The 26882-nt window shown below is 36.4% G+C and overlaps 1 protein-coding gene across 3 annotated transcripts in view; it reads right to left on the bottom strand.

The window, feature by feature from the left end:
- Nucleotides 1-26882, bottom strand: part of TTC28 (tetratricopeptide repeat domain 28) — a 599721-nt gene that overhangs the window by 295885 nt on the left and 276954 nt on the right. For all 3 annotated transcript variants that reach the window (XM_030860704.2, XM_030860705.2, XM_030860706.2), the window contains one exon: nt 6079-6226. In XM_030860704.2, the coding sequence (XP_030716564.1) occupies nt 6079-6226 (148 nt within the window). The remainder of the gene's footprint in view (nt 1-6078; nt 6227-26882) is intronic.

The raw sequence follows: 26882 nt of genomic DNA, 5'->3' as shown, positions 1-26882 counted from the left end.
TTGGGAGATTGGGATTGACATGTATACACTAATATGTATAAAATGGATAACTAATAAGACTGTGCTGTATAAAAAATAAATAAAATAAAATTCAAAAAAAAAGAAAAAAAACTGTATAGGCTGGATTAGGTGATCTATAAGATTCTTCCCAACTATACTATTCAATGATTCTAATTCCTATTCTACAGTAAACTTAGGCTGTTAGCAAAAGGACTAATTGTGTGATTTTCTCAGGCTAGATGGAACAGAGTTTTGGCAGCCTGTAGATGTAAAGATGTTTTCCTTTATAGAAATCATGCATAATATATAAAATATCCAATGTCAAAACAACTTCATAAGAATGTAAAGGCACTTTGCAACAATCATTGAACACCAGTTATGTGCTTTCAAAATGTAAAGGCTTTAAGAATTTAAGATAAACAAAGTCACATTTCCTGACACTTGAAAACCTTGTAAGACTGTAGTAGAAGCTAATAATAAACAAACAATCACACTCAACTTAAAGATATACTATATTTATTTCATCAGTTCTGCATATTCATTCACATTTTAACATTTCTGAATTTGAGATTTAATGTCCATGAACTCAATGGTGCCTCACAATGGTTGGTTATTTCTATGTCTAAATGGGGCTAAAAGAATCCTTTCAGTTTATATAAAATAAAAAGTTAAGTGATAAGAAAGAAATTTACTTATCAGCATTTTATTTTTTCTTAGTAATATATAAAATAATGACACAACTTTCAATCCAGATTTCTCAGCATTGGTAGGATGTGCTATGGGACCACAGAGGAGAAAGGTGCTAGCCCTACTCAGGTAGGTCTAGGAATGCTTTCCAGAGGTAATGACATCTCAATAGAAATCGGAGCTATGAGAAACTAGTGTTTTCCAGGAACTGCAGGTAGTTTTAGCTGGGAATATCTTGGTAATGAGAATAAAAGAGAAGTAAGATCTTTTATACTAAGGTAGTTGGCCTTTATCTTGTAGACAATGGGGAAAATTCAGAATTATGAATAAGAGAATGACAGATCAAACTTACACTTTAGAAAGTTCATTCTGGAAGGGAAGCAAAGCATGGACTGGTTTGGAAGAGATAATAGCCAGGAAAACCAGTTAGAGAAAAAGTCCTGTATTTGCAATGACAAAACAGATGGACAGCAAGGGATAAATTTCAGACATACTTAGAATTTTAAAATTTACAGAATTTGAGGAATAAATGCATTAACAGGCACAATGCCTTATTCCAAAGTAATGATACTCTACTGACTGTCTCCTATGAATCACCTTCAAGGTAACTAAATTTTTTACAGACTTCAATCTGTCTCAGGTACTATGAAGACATTCTGCAGCCTTCCAAGTTATCCTTATAATATTTAATTAGCATACATGACTAAAAAGCTTCAACTTTCCTAAAAACCTGGTGATACCACTACCAATTATTACTGGATATAATATAATACTGTACTGCAAACTCAGAAGACTGGAAGAAACAATTCTGGAATGAATCTCCAAAACAGGGATCCAAAGAGAGAACAGCAACCACTGACAAGGTAAGAAGGTAACCAAAGTATAATGAGAGTAAAGTATAGCCCAAAAACCAAAATTTAGAGGTAAGGTTCGTAATATCTAATTATTTTTAATTTTTACCTTTTCTTAGGCTAATTCCTTAGAGGGGAAACTAAATTAAAAACCACTGGGCTTGTCACAAAAGGACAAATATTGTATGACTCCACTTATATGAGGTACCCTGGTAGTTGCCAGGAGCTGGGGCGGTAGGGGAAGACGAGGAATTATTGTTTCATGTGTACAAAGTGTCAATTTGGGAAGATGAAAAAGTTCTGGAGACAGATGGCAGTGATGGGTGCACAACGCTGTAAATATACTTAATACCACTGAATTGCATAACTAAAAATGTTATGTACATTTTACCTTAACTGGAAAAAAAAAACAAAAAACTTTTGGTTCACACTAAAAGGAAAACTTAACCCTCCCCCCAAAAAAAGAAAATAAAAACTGACATGTTTAGCTCTTTGTCTAAGCCACTTCATATTTTTCTGGGTTCATTTGTGAATTTATTTATATCCTACTTCATTACAAAAGGATTCAAAGGCCTTCTATAGAAATAAGGTGGAAAACACAGAAGTCAGAGTGAGTGGAAAATAAAGTAAGGAAAACTCAGCTTAGAGACTATAAGCCCTGGCACACTTCCTAAAGGTGGACAGGACACTAAGCTCTAACGCTTCACAGAGGACAAAGCAAAATAAAGGATCACTTCAGATAATTCCCAAACGTTTTAGATAAAAATACACCAATGCTCAGGAGAAACGCAGTTTTTCCAGGCACCAAGTGCTCAGCAAAAGGACCATGTGTGCTGTGCAGTGTTTGTTCCACACCCACAACACAAATACAAGAGCAAGCTTACCACTGCTGCTACTTCTTTCCACAGAGAGAAGAAGGGCATCACACTGCACAGGGGAACTGTCCTAAAGGGGCCTGCCTTTACATGCCAAGGCTTGATTCTCAAAACAATTATTAGGGGACTTCCCTGGTGGTCCAGTGGTTAAGAATCCGCCTTCCAATGCAGGGGACGCAGGTCCAATCCCTGGTTGGAGAACTAAGATCCCCGCATGCCACAGGGCAACTAAGCCCATGCGCCACAACTACTGAGCCTGGGCACTCTGGAGACCGTGTACCACAACTAGAGAGAATCCCACGCGCCGCAACTAGAGAAGCCTGCATGCTGCAATGAAGAGCCTGCATGCCGCAATGAAGATCCCGTGTGCCACAACTAAGACCCAATGCAGCCAAATAAATAAATAAATATTTTTAAAAAACAATATTAGGAGGTACTTATTATCACACCCCTTTTACAGGTAAGAACTGAGGTGCAGAGAAAGGAAGCAACCTTGCTCAGTCAAGGGGATAGCAAATGGCAGTACTGGAATTAGAGCCCAACCTTTGGGGGAAAAGTCAGGGTTTTTTTAACATAACATTTCAGAAACAGGCCCTCTGTGCAAAGTGACTGCCACTTAAAAGAGAATCAGAGGGAAAGAGTTACCAAGGGTGGACTATCAGGTAAATAAAATGTGAGCCCCAATTTGACTCTGAGAGAAAAGCTTATATATTTGAGCCATTTTCTACCAGTACTTCATAAAATCAGCTTCCTGGATCTTCTGAAGCTGGTAGAAACACCACGACAGGTGATAGCCTATAAATGTAATAGTCTTTAGATTACCAAATTAACAAGAGGATAGAAAATATACACAAGAGAACCCTCAGCAAGAAGCAGCCCTAGCGTCTTTAGAGGAACAAATAAAGGTAAACACAGTCTCACTTTGTAATTACATTATTAAATCTGCCGTTGGCAGTAGTACTATGCTACAACATCCAAATTTACATAAACATTTATAGATACAATGAACTGAAATTGCTGAAAGACTATCTAAAAAGGAGAAATGGAAAATAGTAAAAGGATAATTTGAGGGTCATTAAAGAGTCTCATTTTATATTAATACTTATTTGGACATTTACATAAATGATTTAAGGGAAATACATTACATATAGTGATGTAAATATATCTACAGGAAAAGTAGATTATCTGATATCTGGTTGTTGAGCATGAATGAAACCACAAAAGTAAAGTAAAAAAGACTTAATGCAGTTAGCAATATAGGCAACAACAAAATTTTAAAAATCAAGTAAGTTCCAAAGTGGATTAATATATTTATTTGGGAACAAGAGTATATTACTATAGATTAGCCCTATCTTTAAAAAAATCTTGAAACGTCCCCAAAAGGCCAAACCACAGGAACGCTGTGCACATCGTGGGAGCTTTGTTTGCTTACAGAAGCACTGGACGAGGGAGCTTCCCTATTGCGTCTCAGAATTGCAAAACAAAAACAACTGACACAACAGATCAGACCTACATGTAAAGTGTCCTGGACTGCAGAGTTACGCAACAATGGCAGAAACTGAGAACGCTGCAGGAGGCTAAAATAAACAGTGGGTAAAAAATGGGCAGCAAATGATGACAGATTTTGTGAATTATAACCATATGACAAAAAGAGAGGTCATTAAGATGTTAAATGATGCACAGAACAATGCTGTGCAAAGCAACAGTCTTTCTATAAAATGTTGATGAGAAAAGCCCACCTGGAATAGCTACAGTGGTAAAGGCAATACCAAAAATAAGTAAGTTAAATTGCTTTAAGGAAAGAGAAGAAAATATTAAAGCACTCCAGGCACCTGTAAGATGCAGCTTTTTCCAGGGTCGCCCTTAGGTCACTCAGTATAAGATGGGAAAGAACATGGCACAGAAAACCCTAAGGCTGAAAGAAGCACTGAGCTTTTTCTTGCAGTGTAGAGAAGATTTTCTTATATTTATCTAAACAAATTGCTTCAAAGGCAAAACGGTAAGTATGATTCTGCTGATCTCAACACATTCACTCCAGTATACTAAGGCAGCGGCAGAAATACCTCAGAATAAAGAAGGGATATCTTCACGAACTAAATAAAAAATGTTCCATGTAAATTACTTGCAGAGGGATATAGGGAGAGAATGAGAAAATACTAGAAAAATGGAAAGGAGAGACAGATTGATCTTTTTTGTTGTCCATTCCCCCCCCCACCCCCAAGTCATGGAGCTCCAAAGTACATCTGCTTTAAGTCAGAGTTTATTAACAGCAGGTCCCCCAGTGGGAAAAGCCATTAGGTTCCTGCAGCAAAGACTCAGCTTTGTATGGGGTTATAAAATCGCATGAAGAGAGGCTTCCTTTCCACTTTTTTTCTAGAACATGAAATCTTCGCCTTCAGGAAAGTTTTTTTTCTTTTTTTTTTTTTCTTTTTCGGTACGCAGGCCTCTCACCGTTGTGGCCTCTCCCGTTGCGGAGCACAGGCTCCGGACGCGCAGGCCCAGCGGCCATTGCTCACGGGTCCAGCCGCTCCGCGGCATGTGGGATCCTCCCGGACCGGGGCACGAACCCGCGTCCCCTGCATCAGCAGGCGGACTCCTAACCACTGCGCCACCAGGGAAGCCCAGGAAAGTATTTTTTTATAGCTATGAATTGCTCAGAGGCCATACGAGTACCATTTAGTTAATCAAACTTTTACTTAGCACATATTTTGAGCCAAGTACCATACTAGCCTGTATATTAAAATTATCTAATGCTGCAAACATTTTCAAAACTAAATAAATTACCTAATGATACTGCCACCAAAATTTTTAGGTTAATTCAAAAATGTACCATTTCAGAAACAAAAATAGAGTTCTGCTTGATGTACCTAATTAGTGTGGAATGTCATTAGCTGTCTACTATTTGCCATCAACCTGCCTTAGTGTCTCCATCACTCTGCAAAGATGACAACTGGTGTACACTTTCAACCCAATCTTCCCAAGAACTCCTTCCTCAAAAATCAATGTTTCTCAAAGGGAAGCCAATCTGATTTGAGCCTTAGAACTCCTCCAACCTCCACAGTACTATTTTCAATCTACTGTTGTCCCAGAATACCAATTGGTATACTACAGAAGTAGTATAGGAGAAAACCATGTATCTACCATGTTTCTCTCTCTTTCAAGTCAACATAATCTCTTAATGCTCCTCTGAAAAATGTTAGACATAGCCTACAGTTAGATCCATATTTCCTCTCATGAAATGTTTAATGTCTTCTCTTATCTGTTTATTTCTAGATGGCATATTGGTCCAACTGAGCAGATCAACTTACTAGTAGAGGTGTTTTGGTTTAGAGGTACAAAATCTTAGAACTACAAAAAACATAGGGATTCCTAATGTAACCCTAAAATCCAGAGAATTTGATTCATTTACCCAGTCATACAGTTAGTTAACAAAAAATTCAAAATATAATCTAGGTCCACAAACTTCCAGTGGCCTTACCACCATCCCACTGTTCTTCATTAATGTCACCTATTGACAGTGATTCCTTGTCTTTCTTGGTCTAAAATATCCAATCTTAGCTAATTTCATAACCTATCCATTCTCAATGCCTGAGTCTAAAGTCTTCAAAGGCTAGAAATGTTCTAATGTAAATTAGTGTTGGACCAAATACTTTCATCATATTTACCTCTCATGGGAGATTTCATGGCTGCTTCTACCATCCCCACCAGAAGCTGGAGACTCTTGGGGTCCTGAGCCAGCCCAGATGCAAAGGCTGCCAGGGCATCGGCATGACGTCCAAGGTACTGGAGGGCAACACCCTGTCGGAAGTATGCCTGGAAATAAAGAAAAGATAATGCATGTTTTACTTATACACAATGCTCCACCAAGGCTGATGAGGATTCTTGATTAGAACAACAGGTCGGCAGAACTAAACTTGAGGTGGTCCTGGTTCAAAAACCTAGTAAAGTGTTTATAATCAAATCTGACTTCTCTGAACATCATAAAATGTAAGCATACTTCTTTCAGACAAATTACGTTTAAAACTTTCATTCTTTTCCCTTCTAGAACACATTGATTTTATCACATTCTTTGGTATTTATTCACATAGTACTTTTACTTTTTTTTTTTGATGATCTTTAAAATCTTTTATCCCAACTTTAATAGCATAAGCTCCTCAAGGACAGGGGGTTGGAGATTTCTTTACATGTCACCAAAGTATCTGGTATAGCGCAAGACAAATGAGAGATATTCAAATTCCACTTATTTTATACTTCTCCTCATTAATTAAAGGGATAAATCAATATGTGATTAGTATTAAGATAACTGTAATGAGTAACACAACATGGTTACATTTTATGTGGTGTTTCAGACATAATATTTTAAAACTGTTATTAAAAATACATGTGCTTTGCTTAGAAACAGAATAAGATTGCTGTCCTTTGTATTGTTTAATTGGATTGGTTAAAAAAACTAGTATTATCAACTGTGAATATAAGGAAACAACCCTCCTTCCAGCTAATTGCAGAAAGGGCCAGAAAATTAATAAAATATTTAAACTTCAGAATGATCTTAAGAATGTGTAGTTTGTTTTTGAACACAGAGTAAAAACAAGTAAATGATCAATGTGTTACCAGTATTTAACCAGCAAAGGACCTTGTACCCGATTAAATAACACATAAAACTGACATATTATTAATGCATTCATGCTTATACGACACCTGCTTCTAAAATACTTGGCCACCTATTTAGCTTAAATACTTTTACAATACTCTATGTTTGTAACACAAATGTAACTTTTTCAGTCCAGTATACTTTGCAATTGTAACAAATTGTATTCATGGAATATAAATGAAGTTTCAAAAAACTCCTAAAACAACTACTCAATTAATTTAATATATAATTTTATAATTTTATATTACGCACACATACAGTGAAAGAGAGCACCTTTTATGTTTATAAAACATATTTACTTATTTCATTTTTGTATCTAAACTTTGAGGTAACGTAAGATAGGCAATACTATTCAGTATTTCTATTAAGAAACAATCCATAAACAGAATGAATACTCAAATTATTATGAGCTATTCAGATTTCTATTAGTTTAAACTACTAGCAGCTGTTAAAACTCAGACTCCAGTAAGACAATAACCTGTAAATGCACTTTCATTACTAATTGATAAGATCACTTCCTTTCACTGGACTCAGCCATTTTTTAATCTTTAATGTCTTTATACACATTTTTTACCACCCTTTTCATTTCACATTTTAGGTGATTTCTATAATCCAAGAGGCAATATGTACCACATTCCAACTAAAATTAACTATAGTGTACATAATTCTATATTAAAGCTAAACTTAAAAAATGTATTTATATATGTGTGTGTGTGTGTGTGTGTGTATACTCTGTAAACTGTAAACTCTATTATTTATGGAGAGAGACAAAATGTGTCTGTAGTAATGATTTCAAGTATATATTTTAAGAAACACAAAAATCTACTGTGTTAATCATTTCACAGTGTATGTAAGTCAAATCATTATGCTGTACACCTGAAACTAATACAGTGCTGTAAGTCAATTAAATCTCAATAAAACTAGAAAAAACACAAAAATTTAAATTAGTCTCAATGAATTTTGATAATTTCTTGCATGTTTAAAGCAAAGCATTATTGTTCATTACTTCACTGAGAAAATAACTGATTTTCCTATCTGCCAAATGAAATCACCGAAAAGTATGACATCCACTCCCCATGCATGTATCCACTCCCTAGTAGGTAGGCAAAGTTCAGCGTTAATGGCAAGTTATGGTGTCAAATACACAAAGGAGTTAAAGAAGGGCATGCAGGTTTTGTTTTCTTAGGACACTCATAAATTAGATGAAAAAAGGTATGACTGGATCATGCTGCTCATAGTCTCGGCTTCCTTTCTCCAGAAGATTTTGAAAAGAGATATAGGTGAGAAGGCTCCAAGGTCTCCCTTGATCCTCCCTTATGTCCTTCCAGAATCCCCAGCCCAACTTTATAAGATTTTCTCAGTTAAAAGCTTAGAGTTGCATTCTTGTCAAGATAGCATAATGAGTCAAGCTCTGACATATCCCTGTACCTAATTTACAAAGTGGGGCTCTCCCAACTTACTCTCATGCAATATTAATTGCATGTATGAATAGCTGTTGAATAAAAATTAGTTATCTATACTTCTGTGAGAGATATGCCACTATGGAGCTCAAGCTGATGATGATAAAACCTAGATTATGGGTTACTGTGATAGAATAAATCAGCACAGTGCCTGACATAGAGTAAATACTTAATAAAGTGAGCTATTTTGATTATTAGTTAATGAGAAAATAATCATAACAAGAAAACATAATTATAGACTAAGAGAATATAAGGAGAGTCTAATAAATATTGAAAATATTTCATTATTCAATATAATATTATCCAATTCCTATCACTGCTTTATTCACTCCTCCCCCTTGCTCCATATAAGACTGCTGGCAACTGGGAAATTCACAGCTGTAAGGCTCCCAGACAAAATCTGAACCACCTGACTAAAAGAAATTGGTACTAACAGGTCGTGGGAGATGTAGCAGCCACCCAGAGGATTCTCCACCAGCCTCTTCCAAAGCAAAGGTCAAGAAGTGCTGAGTTTCACAGCTGTTTACTATAACTTCAAGAAGATTGATGTGACCTAATTTTTCTCTTACTATCACAGGTTTCATAGTAAGCAGCGTCATCTGAGAAAGGGGCAAATTTGGGTCACTTAGGACTGAGGAGAGGCAGTATATGTGCAGCACACCAAGGAAAAGTGGGGCCTATGAAGAAACGTTGAACACTTGGTGCCCAGCCAACCTCAGATAACATACCCCCTGCCTCAGCACTCCCCACGCATATACCCACATTCTGGTCACTGGTTATGTAGCAGATGGAGAAGGGAAGGCAATATGGACTGACTATTGAGAGCACCTAAACCCTGAGAACAATGGTTTTAACCTGAAGCTTTAGCCAAGAAGAAAGACTTAGGGTTAAGACTCTGCGCTTCCAATGCAAGGGGCACGGGTTCGATCCCTGGTTGGGGAACTAAGATTCCACAGGCCACGCAACTAAGATGCCACATGCCATGCAGGGCAGCCAAAGGAAAAAAAAAGACTTATGAGGAGCTAGTTAATACACTGGACTAAAGGGGGAATGCCTAGATTTTAAAGTGTTGCAGAGTCATTCATATATTTTTTGTTGTTCACCACAAAGAACTTCCAGTGATTATTCTACACATGCTACTTAATCTCACAAATAACAGAAATACAAGTAGGTTACAAGTATAAGTTTTCATTCCTTCCATCCTGCCTTCAATTAACATTCTCTAAAAATCTACAGCACCTGTCACTGTGATGTGTACCACAGGGCTTGTACCCTCAAGTGCTCACAGTCTAGAGGGGAAGAATATAAAAAGCTATAAATGTCTTGACTGCTACCTACAGTAACTGTTTACTAATAGGGTTTGTAACATTTTAGCAGGAATAAAAATGTAACTAATCACCAAAGTATTTATGCCCTTTTGTTAAAACTGTTAGTATTTCATCTTTAATAAGTGGACATTCTTCTCATCTCAGAGAGTTTGCTATAGTCTAAATGTCTGTGTCCCTACAAAATTAATATGTTGAAACCTAATTCCCAGTGTGATGGTATTTGGAGGTAGGGCTTTTGGGAAATGATTAGGTAATGAGAGTGGAGCCCTCATGAGTGGGATTAGTGCCCTTATAAAAGTGACCCCAGAGAGCTCCCTCTTCCCTTCTACCACACGAGAACAGGCACAGCAAGAAGACAGCCATCTATTAACCAGGAAATGGGCCCTCACCAGACACCAAGTCTGCCATCACCTTGATCTTGGACTTCCCAGCCTCCAGAACTGTGAAAAATAAATGTTATTTAAGCCACCCAGTCTATGGTATTTTGTTATTGCAGTCCAAACAGACTACGACACGGTTAAAGTAAAAACACTCAAAGACTAAACATGGGAAACAGTAAGCCATTCACCCTTCAAGTACCCCTGGAAGCAATGAAGGACCTTTAAGTCTTTTCTTTCAACATTTTATTACTGGGTTCACAATTCTAAATCATCACTGAACCCAATAATAACCTAAACTTCCTACTCTCCCATGGCTCAAATGAGTAATGAGGTAAATTCCTATGCTCATAGGTACACATGTATGTTTATAACATAAAATATAGAACAAATGTATATAATATGTAATGATATATAAAATTAAAGACTTCCTTGGTGGCACAGAGGTTAAGAATCCGTCTGTCAATGCAGGGGACACGGGTTCCAGCCCTGGTCCAGGAAGATCCCACATGCCGTGGAGCAACTAAGCCTGTGCGCCACAACTACTGAGCCTGCGTGCCACAACTACTGAAGCCTGCATGCCTAGAGCCCGTGCTCCGCAACAAGAGAAGCCACTGCAATGAGAAGCCTGCGCACCCCAACAAAGAGTAGCCCCCGCTCGCCACAACTAGAGAAAGCTCATGCACAGCAATAAAGACCCAAAGCAGCCAAAAATAAATTAATTAATTAATTTTTAAAAAAATTGTTTACTTATATGTACAATACAATCTATTACTTAGTTCAAGTGCTCCCAAATATTCTGCCTTTGATTTAATCTGTACTTTTAAATGTTATACTTTAATGTTCCTAACCTGTCTTTCACTGTTTGAATTTGAAATTTTTTACATCTTCTGAAGAATAAATATCTCTAACTATAACCTGCTAGCCAATCCAATCATACCACCTGCTACCACATCATCACCATCTTTGTCAACCATGTTTGTAAATTACATAACTATTTTACTGACTTTTCCTTTATTATTTTATTTAAAAATGAGTAGAGATTGGGAAAATAGAAATGCTGATTCTAGTTTTTAAAAAGCAGCAGCATTAATCTATAATTTAACCACAACTGGGTCAAAAATGAAAATGATTACAAGGTGCCAAAAGCAGAAAAGCTTTAACATCACTGGATGAACAAAGAACAGCTAACTATGCTCATTTTTTATGGAAAAGATAAAATTAGAGAACATATATATTAAAAAATGATTCTTAAAAGGAAAGACATGATTTGAGATTTTATTTTTCAGTTCTCTAGGAATTAACGCTCCCCACTCACTGAACATGTCAATCTCTTGTTTAAGATTTGTATATTTGATATTCCACATATTTGACTTTCATATACTTTTTCAGGAATGCATTATACAGGAAAATAAGACTGCTTGTATTACTTAAAACATATCCATCGTACAAGTAAAATGTAAATAAACACATATTACCCACTATAAAATTTATAACATATTACAAATTATATATTATGTCACATTAAAATATGACATATAAAAATGAAGGGACAGAACCCATGTCCTCAGTAGGTTTCCACTGTTTCGCATGAAATAGGCACCTATATGGATACATAAGCACAAATTATTTTTGCAATATATTTTGTTATATATGTTCATTTAGAACAAGGGAGAAATTAATAGAACTTTCTACAATGATGGAGCTGTTCTCTGTACTAATAACATTAGCCTCTGGCCAGCCACATGTGGCCATTGAGCACTTGAAATATGGCTAGTGTGACTAAGAAACTAAATTTTAAATTTCCTTTCATTTTAATTAATTAAATTTAAATAGCCACAACTGGCTAGTAGCTACTGTATTGGACAGTGCAGCTCTAGAGTTTGGTATTCCTTTAACAAACTTCCAAACACAAAGTGAAAGGGTATACACTAAACAAATAAAAATAACTACTACAAAAGCTTTGAACTGAAGCTATGTGACTTACTCCCAAGGCAGCTGTTGCAGAAGAGAAAGTACTCATAAGGCTGACATTAGAATCCTATCCCAGCTGTTTTTTAGCTGTGTGCCTTTAGCCAAGGCACTTAACTTCACCCAAATTCATGTGCCATTTCCACTTACAGAGAGGATGATAAGGATGACCTCAAAGGGTTGTAACAATGATTGCTAACTGATATCACATATGATATATGAAGAGTGGGTACATTTTTAAAAATTGAAGTGAATTTCTCACTATTCACTCTCAGTTTGGCATTTGCTATTTAATCAGGTGGCTCATCTGCTTTACCAGCTTGCAGAATAGAAATTACTTTTGGTAAAGTGGGTGAGGGGCTGACAAAAATTAGGTATAAAACAAAAATTAATGATTTTAATGATAACCTTCAGTCATTAAGGAAATAGTTAACTTATGTTTGGCAACTTCCACTTCAAAAGCCTATAAAGTAGGTAATACGTTTAAGGGAAATTTTACATCAAAATTGCTTTTAAAAATGTTTAGACTTCTGAGGGCTTCCCTGGCAGTCCAGTGGTTAAGACTTCACCTTCCAATGCAGGGGGTGCGGGTTCGATCCCTGGTCATGGAGCTAAGATCCCACATGCCTCAGGGCCAACAAAACCAAAACATAAAACAGAAGCAATATTGTAACAAATACAATAAAGACTTTAAATAATGGTCCACATCAAAAAAAATCTTTAAAAAAAATGTTTACACTTTTGGCAGCTGATTGGTAGGCTTCAATTATCTAGTAAATTTGTTATTTGGGAAAAACATCATATGCAGGTTAAATAAAGTCCTTTGGCCTAGGTGGAAAAGAAGAAAGAGGTGGCAAAAATAGATGACCAAAAATCTATCTGTAGAAACATGAAAAAGTCCTTCCTCTCAGCGACTTTACCCTGATCACTGATTATTAGAATTACTACAAGGTGTTCTGAGGCCCAAGCCTGACACCTATTTTAGAATTAACAAGAGCCCAGTCTTATCATATCAGTCTTGCCACTATAAATTATCATAACTTTTAGTGCACAGATGTTTTATTTTCCAAAACCCTTTCTAGCTATCATTTGTTGAACCTCTACTCTGTTAGCTGTTTTCCATAGTTTATCACTGTTTTCCATAGTTTATCACTGTTTTCCATAGTTTATCACTAACTGTTTTCCATAGTTTATCACTAACGCTCACAATATTCTGCAAGAAGTTCTTATGACAACTATTACACAAAAGAGGTGGTTATGAAACTTGCCCCTGCTGCCAAAAACTCTTTCCACTATCCCACACTACCTCTTTGATAAAAGAATTAATGGTGTGCAATTAACCTCTAAATCAAGCTTTTTGTTTGGGAATTCTTATACTTGCAAAATCCAACCTATGGAGGCAGAAATGAAGGAAAATCAGAAATGACACAGAAAATTTATGAACATGAATATTTAATCTCTATTCCATTAGCAACCGTTGATTGTAGAACAATTTTTAATGAATTGAATGGAAGGAAAATTCATTTCATTAACCTTTCATATAAATGTATTATTATTGAACTAAACAGACCACTGTACTTGCAACTCAGTTCGATGTTAATTAGATTACAAGCATGAGGCTTTAAATCAAAAAGAAACAAAAGGAGCCATCAGCAAGCTTCTCAGCCAACACTTGTTTGTTTGCTGGTTAAAATGGATTTTTACCTGCAATACAATTTGCTATGCTTCTTTTATTTTCTGACATTTTCAAGTGGATTTTCTTTTGCTTCTATTTGCTGACACTTTATATTAAAAATAAAAATAAATAAAACCTTGAGAATCAGCAAAGAACACATTCTTCATGTAGCAATGTTTTACCTGATCAGCTGGGAGTAATCATTCCTATCTCTCCAGAAAACTATGCTTCTATTTTTTACTAGTCTGTCTTATCGTATGCTGAAAGTACATGCAAGAGATTGAAGGCTATTTTAGAAAACACCATTATTTAGTTTGCAACCCAGAGTCAGAGGCTCAAATGGCCTAAACGTAATGTTCTAACCAAATCTGCAGCTGTGAATTGTTTTTCTCTTCAACATGCCTTTGGTACATTGAATATCAATATCTAAAAGAAATCTGCTCTCAATCATAATTGTTTCATATCATATCAACTTTTTTTCCCCAAAATTCGTTTTAAACTAATTATATCAAAAGTGTTAAAGTAACAAGTTTATGGGAAAATCATATTTTGAAAAGAAACCAGAAATCTGATAAGCAGTTAAAGAAGAAATGACAACCAGGAGTTAAATAACTAAGTAGGTGTCAATTTCTAGCACTGGAGGCATTCCCAGTGTTAAAGTTTATGTCAAATTATAAGATGTGTCTACCATCATCTGGAGTTTCCCTTTTAAACTTTAAAAGTAAACAATGAAAGAAGTTTGAAGTCCCCTAGAGTAATGGTTCTGAACTGCCCATATCTTGTGCCCTCACTCTATGGGTGTGGCATAGGAGGAGTGTAAAGTCATGCCAAGAAGAAAACCAGGGAATTTTCTGAACAATCGCCAAGAAATCACCTGGCTTCAGTATGAGTTCTGTGCCCATGCCCTACCAACCCTCCCTCTACCCCAGAACACAGAGCATGTGTGCCTTCACACATATAGACTGGTCCTGGGGAAAGTGCTAAAACCAGAAGCAAAATGGAAAAAAAATAATGGTGGGCAGAGAGAATTACGAAAAACACTGACGCCAACAATGTGGGAATTAAAGGATTCACTAACTATTGAAAAAAACACTTGGTATCTCACCTACCATAATGTAACTCTACCCAAACCATGCAGAAGGTCAAAGTCATACAATAACATCAAATCTGAAACGTCAAATCTACTTGAAGTTTCTGGGAGAGAATCTTTTTAATTAATAAACTTTGTTTTTAGAGCAGTTCTACATTCACCACAAAACTGAGTGAAAAGTACAGAGAACTCCCATATAACCACTGTTCTGACACATGCATATCTTCCTGCACCACAGTGGTACTTTCTTATAATCAATGGAGAATTATTTTTATATGAAAATTATAGAAGAAAATAAAAGAGTTCACATAATTTTTAAAAACATAAATAAATACCCATCTCCGTTCCATCTATAGCCCCAATCCTTGGAATAGTACCTCTCTTCTGACTTTTTAGGTATTTGGGAAAGCAAAGTTTCAGAAGTGCTGCCTAAACCACTGATAGCCTTTACCTTTGTCAATTGCTAGCTCACACAAAGAGTCTCCAGAAAAGAATATGTATTGGGGAGAGGGACATGACAGGGTGACATGAGCAAGTGGTAAGAGCAGGGCTGAAAGGCAAGAATATATGCCCCAAAAAACTTACACAAATATTTCACACATGCTTTTCTTAACAATAAACTTCACAGTCTACCTCTTTCCCCGTCCTATATTAGGTAATCTTCCTACACTGGCACATGTGTTAAGGTGCCACACATCAAAATGAAAAACAAGAAAAAGGAAAATGTCTGCCCCTCAATACCTACCAGCACAAAAACATAACAATACACTTTATATCTTTTCAAAAGAGAAGGGGTTCCATTTCTAGGCAAGATAGAGTAAGCATCCGATCTCTCCCACTGAATACAACCACATCCTGGAAAGACTTCATGGAAGAGTTCTCTGTAAATGGCTGCAGATGAATTGAGGAAGGAGACCAGAATTCAAAGCAGTACCAGATCAGCAATGGGTTTTCTGTTGGTCTGTTTATTCTTCCCATCTGGTATCACCCATCTTGGATTCAAAAGCAGCTTAAAATGAGGAAGTACTCATTGGTGCAAACAGAAAGCTCTCCAAGTAAAGTCCTCTTCTTCTGGTCAGAGAAGCAAGAAAGAGAACTCCCAAGGGTCAGAAAGAGTGGAGAAATCCCATTTTTAAAATCCTCTTTCCATTCTTTCCCAGTCCACACCCCAGGCAAACCAACAGTGCCAAGGACAGTAACAGCAGTGGCTGCTGGGCAGGCATATAAAATTCTGAGGAAGAGGACCCTCATCACAGGAGCTGTGGTCCCCAGAGCTCAGGATGAGTCCTAATGCTTTTTTTTCTCTCTCTCTCTCTGCCCTCTCACTACTTGATGCCTCATAAAGACATGGTTATAGGACATGCATGGCAGAGCAGGGAAACTAAACCCCTAGTTTTGGCTAGAGGATGGGAAGGGAGGAGGGCAGCCAGAGAGCTGGAAAGTGTTGGGGAATTTTTGAAAAGACATAGGAGGGAGCTTATGAGAGATCCCATAAAGAGGTGTTTGGATCTGACCTTAAATAGCATACCAAGGCTTTGAGAACTAAACTACAGAACAGACTACCACCTGATTCTCAAACTGGCCATTCGGTGGTACATACAAAAGAAAGGTCCCAGTAGAACTACAAAAACTCTGAAAACTTAACAGACTTTGGAACCAAAGTCCACAAAATATGGGCTGAGACTTACAGCCTGAACCTAACCAGGTAAATTGTCTATTAAAACAAACTATATTCTTCTTAAAATATAAACAAGATGCAATGAATAATACCAAAGCATTCAGGATATAAGCAAAATTACTTGGTCTATGAAGAACCAAAAAAATCTCTACTCACAAGGAAATAAGGCAATAAACAGATGCCAACTCTGAAATGACACAGAAATTAAAATAATCAGGCAACTATTATATCCATGCTGCAAGAAGGGCAAGTAGTCTTGTGAAAAATGGAAAGACAGACATTCCCAGCAAAGAAATAAAAGATATAAAGAAAAACCAAATAAAAATTTTTAAACGTAAAAATACAATAACTAAAGTGAAATATTTAGGAATGGGCTCAATAGCACAACTTTGATTACAGAGAAAAGAATCAGTGAATTTAAAGATAGACCAAAAGAAATTACCCAATCTGAACAACAGAGAGAAAAATAATTGAAAACCAAACATATTCAGAGCCTCAGGAATATGTTGGGCAATAACAAAAGCTTTAATATTCATGTCATTGGTATCCCAGTAGGAGACGATAAGAAATGTGGAACAGGAAAAAAAAAAACTTGAAGAAATTATTTTAAATTTCCCACAATATGTGAGACACAAACCTTCAGATTCAAAGTCGGCAAACCCCAAATAGGATTAACCCAAAGAAATCCATGCCTAGAAGCATCGTAATCAAAATACTGAAAACTAAAAACAAAGAGAAACATCTTGAAAGCAGTCCGAGAAAAATACCATATTATTTGCAGGGAAATAACATTTCAAATGACTGCAGACTTCTCATCAGAAACAGCAGCGGAAAGACATTTTTTAAAGGGCTGAAAGAAAAGAAATGTAAACCTGGAATTCTATACTTCAGGAAAACATCCTTCAAGAATGATGCTGAGGGCTTCCCTGGTGGCGCAGTGGTTGAGAGTCTGCCTGCTGATGCAGGGGACATGGGTTCGTGCCCCGGTCCAGGAAGATCCCACATGCTGCGGAGCGGCTGGGCCCGTGAGCCGTGGCCGCTGAGCCTGCGCGTCCGGAGCCTGTGCTCCGCAACGGGAGAGACCACAGCAGTGAGAGGCCTGCGTACCGCAAAAAAAAAAAAAAAAAAGAATGATGCTGAAATACAAAGAACTATGAAAACTTAAGAGTTAAAAAACAAAGGGGCTTCTCTGGTGGCACAGTGGTTAAGAATCCACCTGCCAATGCAGGGGACACGGGTTCAATCTCTGGTCCACGAAGATTCCACATGCCGCGGAGCAACTAAGCCCGTGCACCACAACTACCGAGCCTGCTGATAGAGCCCAGGCTGAGCCCACGTGCCACAACCACTGAAGCCCGTGTTCTAGAGCCAATGCTCTGCAACAAGACAAACTACTGCAATGAGAAGCCCATGCACAGTAACGAAGATCCAATGCAGCCAAAAATAAATAAAACAAATAAATTTTAAAAATAAAAAACAAAGAACCCAATAAAAAATGGGCAACAGATTTGAACAGACACTTCAGCAGAGAGGATATTCAGATAGCAAATAAGCACAAGAAAAAGATGTTCAACATCATTAGCCATCAGCCAACATTAGTCAAGAAAATGCAAAGTAAACCACTATATACCTATTTGAACAGCAGACAAACAAAATAAAGACAATACCAAGTGCTGGTGAAGATACAGAGCAACTAGAATTCTCATACACTGTTGGTATAATGCAAAGGTCTGGAAAATAGTTTTTCGGTTTCTTATAAAGTAAAATACAGATTTACTATATAATCCAGCAATCATACTTCTAGGTGTTTATCCTAGAGAAATAACAGACATTCACACAAAACCTATACATGAATGCTTACCACTGCTCTATTCATAATTTCCCCAAACTGGGAACAATCCAAATATCCTTCAAACGGATGAACAGATAACTCTTTTATTTTTCAGGTCTGATTTTTATTACTAGCATTTCGCCCATTTGCCAACTACTCCAGACAGGGTCAAAGTACAACCCAAATAAAGTCAAGGGATAAATCTATTAAGATCAATTCAGGGTTGTGAGTCATGTGAATGATTTAAAAATTTTAAAGGTGTTTTGAAAAGTAAAATGATGCTTTGGGCATCTCAATGAGAAGCATGCACAAACACACACAGACAATACACATTGCAAATCCTATAATGAAACAAAAAGAATACTTAAAAATGAAATGCACTTTGTATAAAACAAACAACAAAACTACCATGGAAGTAGAGTTATTTATATAAACATTATATTTATATAAATTATTATTTAAAGTAAAGCCGAAAATATGAAGTTATGAGATTAAATATAAAAAATGGATAGTAATATGTATAGTTAATCTCATTATTCACAGATTCTATATTTGTGAATTCAACTACTTACTAAAACTTATTTGTAACCCTAAAATCAATACTCCTGGTGCTTTCATGTTCATTCAAGGACAAGTGCAGAGCAGAAAAAATCTGAGTCACCCAATCCACATATTCCTAAAACAAGCTGACACTTTGTCTTCTTACTTCAGCTGTCATAAGTAAACAAGTATCCTTTTCACTGGTGTTTTCAGTTTTTGGTTTTTGGTTTTTGCTTTTGCGGTACGAGGGCCTCTCACTGTTGTGGCCTCTCCCGTTGTGGAGCACAGGCTCCGGACGCGCAGGCTCAGCGGCCATGGCTCACGGGCCCAGGCGCTCCGCGGCATGTGGGATCCTCCCGGACCGGGGCACAAACCCGTGTCCCCTGCATTGGCAGGCAGACTCCCAACCACTGCGCCACCAGGGAAGCCCGTGTTTTCAGTTTTAAATGGTCCCCAAGTGTAGTGCTAGAGTGTTCCTAAGTACAAACCTGTTATGTTCCTTAGAGAGAAGACACATGTGTTAGATAAGCTTTGCTCAGGAATGATTTACAGTGCTCCTGGCCATGAGTTCAATGTTAATGAATCAACAATATATATTAACTCAGGTATATTTAAACAGAAGCACACATAAAACAAAGTTTTATGTTGATCAGTTGACAAAAATGTTGTGACCAGAGACTTGCAGGAACCTAACCCTGTATTTCCCATAGGAGCAATGGTTCAGTATTTGCTCACTCAGTATTTGCTCAACTAACAGAACATAATAACCACCTTGAATAACCAGAACTGATTGTTAATTTTAATTCGAGGAAAGGAAACCATTTTCCCCTTGGCTGTGACACCCAGTGAAGTGGCAAATGTGTAAGAGCTCTACTGTTTTCTGCTCTCTCCTGGAGCTCTAGGGCAGGAAGCAGAGAAAGAATGGATACCTATACACCTATGCGTAGTGGTACAATTACTAACAATAACCATAATAGCTACTACTCATTAAGTGCCTCCTAATTTACCAACACTCTTCCAGGTGCTTTACATTCATTCACTCATTCTTTAAACAAATATTTGCATGATTAGCTCCATGCCACGTCCTGTGCCAATGAAACCCAAAAGAGAGAAGATAGACAGTGTCTCTGCACTTCTAAAGCTCATATCTAGTGCAAGAGGAAACAAATACACAGTGAAAAAATAAAATAAGTTGTGAAAGTACAATAAAGAAACAAAACATGTAGAGTAATAAAGAATAACTGGTGGGGGAGACATACGTTATTTTAAAACATACCCATAAAAGGTACCATTTAAGCTGAGAGTTAAGAATGGTAAGAAGCCAACCAAGGAAAGAGCACTGCAGGAAGGGGTGCAAAGGCCTGAGACTAGAAAGAGTGTAGTATGCTCATGGAATTCAAAGAACCCCACCTCAGTGGGAAAGAATGGCATGAGATGACTCATTTAGTTCCCATAATGACGTTGGAAAGTAAGCATTATCAACTCTATTTTTAAAATGAAAAACTTGAAGAGTTCAGAGAAGTAAAGAAACTTGCTCAAGTTGCACAGCTCGTGGGCAAAAATTCAATCAGGATGGATTGATGCCAAAATCCATACTCTTTCACTTACATCATGCTGCCTCCCACTTTCTTCCTGCTATCCTATGACTCACCCCCAAAGATTCTCCTGTCTCACTAAGGTAGATATATTTATATACCTTAAAGAAAAATAACTAAGTCACAGAAATGTAATAAATAGGACTTGATGTCAACAAGTACAGTTGATATATGCTCTTTCTCTGTCTGTGTACATCCTGGGACCTTATGCACTTCTAAATAGTCACATCCTACTGCTGACACATGTTCAGTAATTACGTTATTATCCTCATTACATCTCTGTAACCCCTTGATGCCAGTGCTTTCTCTCAATCATGAGCTAATCCAGCTTTCCCCTATGAGACATGAAAAGAAAATGGCTTTTATTTTTATAGATAGAAAAACTAAGGTAAAGAAAGGTTAAAGTTCACAATGTCTTCCTCTTAGCACATCACCGTTACCCTAAACCGGCAGTTCTGTTTTGCACATAGTATTTACAGAGATTTAATCCTGAAAGGGTCTATGCCAGGGATTCAGGTTTCCCATTTTCCTTCTTTGTTTTTGTTTTCTTAGGTAGTTATTTATGTGACTGTCCTCCTAACTAAATGGACCAATCTGGGCATAAACCATTTTCTATTTTCTCTGCTTATAGAAAGGAATGGTTTATTTCAGCACTGCAGATAACATCTTGAGGTCTCAGGAGGATGACAAATTGAAACAGTCTCTTTCTTGCCTAACATTTCTTACCCAAGAGTCAAGTGATGATGTTAAGGAAAAAATTTCTCTTCTCCTGACAATTTGTACTTATTTTCTTAATAGCCCTGCTAAGATTCAACGAATTTCAGTTTGCTTAGAGCCTACTTAGTGCCTGCCAACAAGCACAGGATGCTTTCATTCATCTGTGTAACAGTCCTATTGGTGAGGCATTCCTATAAAATTATGGCAGCAATTCCAAACCAGAAACAGCAGAAATAGGGTTAATGAATTATCTTTCAAAAGAGCCATCAGAATAGCACAGCAGTTCTTACATAACTAGAAAACTTAATAAATTATTTTGATTGAGAAATATTCAGAAATTTTATTGAGGTGTAATATCAATGTGCAAAAAATTACCTGTTCAGTGGTATTATCTGTATTTTACAAAATCATGTGAAAACAAGCACAACAACTGAATACAACTGCATAACTCTACTAATAAATCTATGTCTTGGTAATTATGCACAAAGAATAACATTCACAGACAACTGATGCCTCGACTGGCTAAACAGTTCCAGATTAATGTTGTTCTTTGACCTGTTAGATTCTTCTTGCACATAATTCTGGTGTGCTATGTGACAGGTACCTTTGGTGCAGCAATGGTGTGATTCGCACCTCTTCCAAAGATCACAAATTGCTAACATCGTACCCTCTATCCTTTAAGCTCTCTTTCTATAAAACTTTTAAATTGAAACATTATTTTCTAGTATTATTTGTTGACAAGTTTTAAACTGCAGAATCAAAATGATTTCATATTTTTAATTAAATTCATCTTTGGCATTTTTCTGTAACTTTAACCTTTCATCAGTAACATATTCTCTAACTACCATGTATCACGTATTCAGTGCTACAGAGATATATAAGAAGAGATAATTAATCTCAGCTTTCAGAAAGCATATAATCAACTTGGGAACATATGTAAAAGCTGCACATTAAATAATTAAAGAATTGTTTCAAAGTAACATATGAACAAGTGCATATAAAATTGAATATGGATCCTCCCCAATTTACAGAGGAATTGTTTTCTAAAAGTTCATTTTCAAGCCAGTTGTTCAGAATGTTTTAAGCATCTTTCCATTAAAAAAAAATTATCCTGTAAAGGGTAGTTATATTATCCAGCCAGTTCACAATGACCTACTTCATAGAAAATGCCACTGGATTACAAGACTAGCAATATTACAGAAAGGAAAAGAAATGGAACTGATATTCATTAGTATGTGACAAGCACTTCCACACAAGTAATCCTATTTAGTCTGAATAATCCTGCAAGGTAGATTATTATGTCTTCCTTTAAAGATAAGGACCCTGAGGCTGATAAAGGTTAAATAACTTGCCCAAGGGAAGAGCTTGTAAATGACAGAACAGATTCAAACCCAGAACTGCCTGGCTCTGAAGCCAGGACTCCATTCCTACAACATGCAGCTTCCCTTTAAAACAGCATTTATAAGGGAACACTTTTTCCGTGTTCCAAATGGGAATGTCAGAAATACATTTCACAACCCGAAAGCTCTTGAAATGCAGAAACAATGATTTTTCATCTTTGTATCTCCAATGTGGTGTTTCACACAGAGTAGTTACCCAATGATTACTGAATGAATGAGTGAACAAACAAACAAATAACAAATTAACAGAAAATGAGTTCTTCAAAAGCAGGGTTTTTTTTTTATTCATATCTAAATACATATAGCCTACCATAGACATATAATCTACCCATCAATAAATATATTAGTAAAGAATTCCATCCTGCTAGCACACCTCTCATTCTGCTTTTCCTAAATTTGTAATCCTGACTGCTTCCAAATTCATTCCTTGAACTCAATGTCTTTCAAAATCTCAGTTCTCTCCTCCTTCCTTTCCTTAGACATTGAAATCCAGAAGACTAAATCTATATTTACATCTCTTACGGGCTCAGCAAGCTCCCTAGCCAGGACAGATATAAATTTAACCTAGTAAGCTTTACCCATAATGCTCTTGGACCTCGGAGTTTGAAAAAGATGCACAGCCCCTTGGGGAGAAATTACCCAAACCAGTATCAATGAAGTGGATTTATTTTGTCCAGAGGAAATGCAAATGAACTTAGTTGCATCAAGTTCCTGAAAGTACACTTCTTAAGCAAATTAAGAAACCCATTTCAAGTTGTTTGAAAGGAATCTTGGCTGACACTTGCAAATGAGTCTTCTACAGAGAAGTAACTCTGATTCCTCAGCTTTTCATTTCATATGGTCTTAGAGATGAATATTCAGATCCCACATCAACATTTAATGAAATGGATAGAATCCCAAAGGCTTAAAAACTAGGTTCCACTTCATAATCTGTCATTCTCTCTACCTTCTTTCAGGATACATTAATTTTTTAAGAAGTTATTTTAACTAGCTTCTAAGATACATTTTTAACCACTACAAGTTCAAAAATGATGTACAAAGCCCCTAATTTAATTGGTATCTTATGTAAAGAATCCTTATTAATTATACAATTGTGACTATAATTAAATAAAAATATAGAAGTGATAGAAATAAAGGTTCTGAAGTTCTCATGTTAAAAGTCCTTGAAAAAAAAGACAAATCATTTTCTTAAGCTCCCAGAGAGTACACTTAATATCCTATACCAACCATGTTGATTATTTTCAAAATTATCCTGAATATTATTAATGGCAAATGTTAAACTACCAAATATCCTGTACTATTGATAAGTTCTCTCTGATGACACGGCTCAGCAATTTCAGTATATACACTGTGAAACAAGAGAACCAGAAGTACTTTCAAGAAAGAACAACAAAATCTTCATTCCCTTCAGCAATTGGCTCAGAGCAATGAAACAGAAATACGTGTTTTTAAAACATACTTTATATCCACATTTAAATGCCTAATTAATCCTAATAATTAAATGCAGTCACTAACCACTTTCTTTGCAAGACCTCTTTTTTATTCCCATAAACTCTGGAATTTAATAGAAATCATTGTGTTGTTATGGCCAGGGTAATAAATGCTTATTGGTCAATAAGCTCTGAACCTTAACAGGCAGTTAACTAATTCAGTCGGAAATAAGACCAATAGTTCTAATGGCCTCTAATTTCACTGCAAGAGTCCAGTCTTATGAACTATAGATGGTTTTCATGAGCTCTTCCTACAGCAGAGAACAGCAATTTAAATGTAAAAGACATGCATTTGAAATTCAAGTGCTTACACTGATTTCATTTGCCAGTGAGACCACAGATCAGAAGAGGTCCTTCCAGAAGAAATATTTAAGTGCAATAAGTAGAGCCAATGCAAACAAAAATAAAACGATTTTAAATTACAAGACGTCAATTTAGTCTATTTGAAAATCATTCAAATTTTCTTTTGTTTATTTCAAACAATCTGAATAATTTTTTTTAACTGGACAAAAGTAACAACTGTACAAACACCTTGTAATAAAAACAAAAAGGGAGGCTTAGAAAGTTGATCTCTTCCTGCTGTCTCACTCATCCTCCCCTGACAGTGAAGGCTTCTAGATTTCAACATAAATAGATATAACAGTATACAGATATCAGTATACTTGAAATAAAATAGTTTGGAGACATTAGTATCCACTCAAAACCTGATCTTTTCAGCTGTTTGTCTCACACTGCAACAGCAGAGAAAGCATTTCAAGCGATGAAGTAAGAATGTCCCTCTGTCCTATACCAGGGGGTGTCTTCCATATGAAAATGAACTAGGTTATGTTCACTGTTCTGCTAGCATTCAATTCTGACCTGATCATTTTGTGCCTCTATCCACACTTCTATAGTAGCTACACTTATGCCTAACAGGAAAATCTCTTAAATTACACAATTGGGCTCCTTATTCCTATGACATTTAACTTAAAAAGCATTTACATGCCAAATTTTTAAAAATCCTTATACTTATTCATCACTTACTTTGTCAATTATGGTGAAAGAAGTTAAAGTTCTTTGGCCTAATTTTATACCAAACTTCTGACAAACCTAAAGAAAACAAATCACTGTATTTTCTAGCCTCTAGTTCAATCATAATCACATTTAGCCTAATCTTCCTGATCGCACACTAATTAAGACAGTGATAATATATGGTAGTGAACTAGAACACTAGACAGGTAGTAAAGAAACCTTGGGCTGGTACTAGCCTTGTAAATGACCAGTTATATGAATTTCAATTACTTTCCCTCTCCCAGCCTCAATTCCATCATTTCTAAAGTGAGGGGTTGGGTTAAATGATCTCTTAAGGGTCTTTAGAACTGTGTAACATCCTAAAATCCTGTTCCATGAAATGTAATCTTCTTTAATTATTTATAGAGTGGTTAACTGCTGAGGCGTCCTAAATTTCTCCTTAATACTTCCACATTCACTATCATTTGGAATCTTGTGATTATCATACTTGGTTTCATTTCAATGTCTCTTTTTCAAACATTTTTTTCCAAAAAGAAAACCTAACATAAGAGTCCTGGATAAGATATCTGCCACCACCATCCTTCCCCCAAGGCAGGGCAAGCTTTCCCTTTTAACAAAAACACTTGCAATTGGCAAGAAGGGTGTGAGCCAGTCTATTTCTTTCCATGTGTTAATGAACCACCTACTGCCAAATGGAACTCTTTCCTTACTTCCAGACCAGTAAACACCGTTTTCTGATGATGTAAAATGACAAAGTACTAATTAGAAGGAATCTAATATGAAGTCACAATTCTCATTAATTGGAAGTTATTAGAGTAATTATTAACAAGTCACATTATCATTAGACCAAAGAAAATGACAAAATTGATTTATGCATTCAAGAGTCTCTAATAAATAGGGTCTACAATTAAGGTCCTCTATAAAGTGACCAGAGTAGAGAAAATAACATTTTACAGGTTTAATGAATGCTCTGAAAATATCACATTTTTTTTATTGTCCAGATGTCGTTTCCCAGCGTTAGATATAGCCTGAAATATTGAATTAAACTAGATGACTAGGAAGAGAAAATACTTTAAAGTCTCCAAAGAGTACAACCTGTAGCATCTTCAAGAGGCTAAAACAATCCTAATGATGACTAATGCCCAGAGGATCCCAAGAAACATCTAACTCTAAGGTCAAAAGAGTACTGCCTTTGTTCAGCTCCCTAATTAAGATGAATTGAAGATAAATGCAAACAAAAATTGTGGGCATTTGGAGACCAATACATCAAAACAATAGAGGAAGAAAAAAAAGCTGCTCAATTAATTGCAAAGTCGTAACAACATGAGTACATTTCATGTTTCTTTTGGAATTTGTCAGACTTCCTAATTCTTTCCTTAGGGGTGTTTGCAATTTTGAACTAGCTCAGATTATATCATAAACACGTTTTAATGTTAGTCAATTTTGGTATGTATTTGTACTCTGAACATACTTCAAAACTCTGTAATAAAAAGTTACTGATCCGAGGAATTCCCTGGTGGTCCAGTGGTTAGGACTCTGTGCTTCCACTGCAGTGGACACGGGTTCGATCCCTGGTTGGGGAATTAAGATTCCGCAAGCCGCGTGGTGCAGCCAAAAAAAAAAAGTTATTGATCTTTGTTTTATAAAAGTTAAAA

This window comes from Globicephala melas, chromosome 13 (assembly GCF_963455315.2).
Source record: "Globicephala melas chromosome 13, mGloMel1.2, whole genome shotgun sequence".
NCBI lineage: Eukaryota > Metazoa > Chordata > Mammalia > Artiodactyla > Delphinidae > Globicephala > Globicephala melas.
The sequence above is the reverse complement of the archived record's forward strand: the minus strand, read 5'-3'. Positions and strand labels throughout refer to the sequence as shown.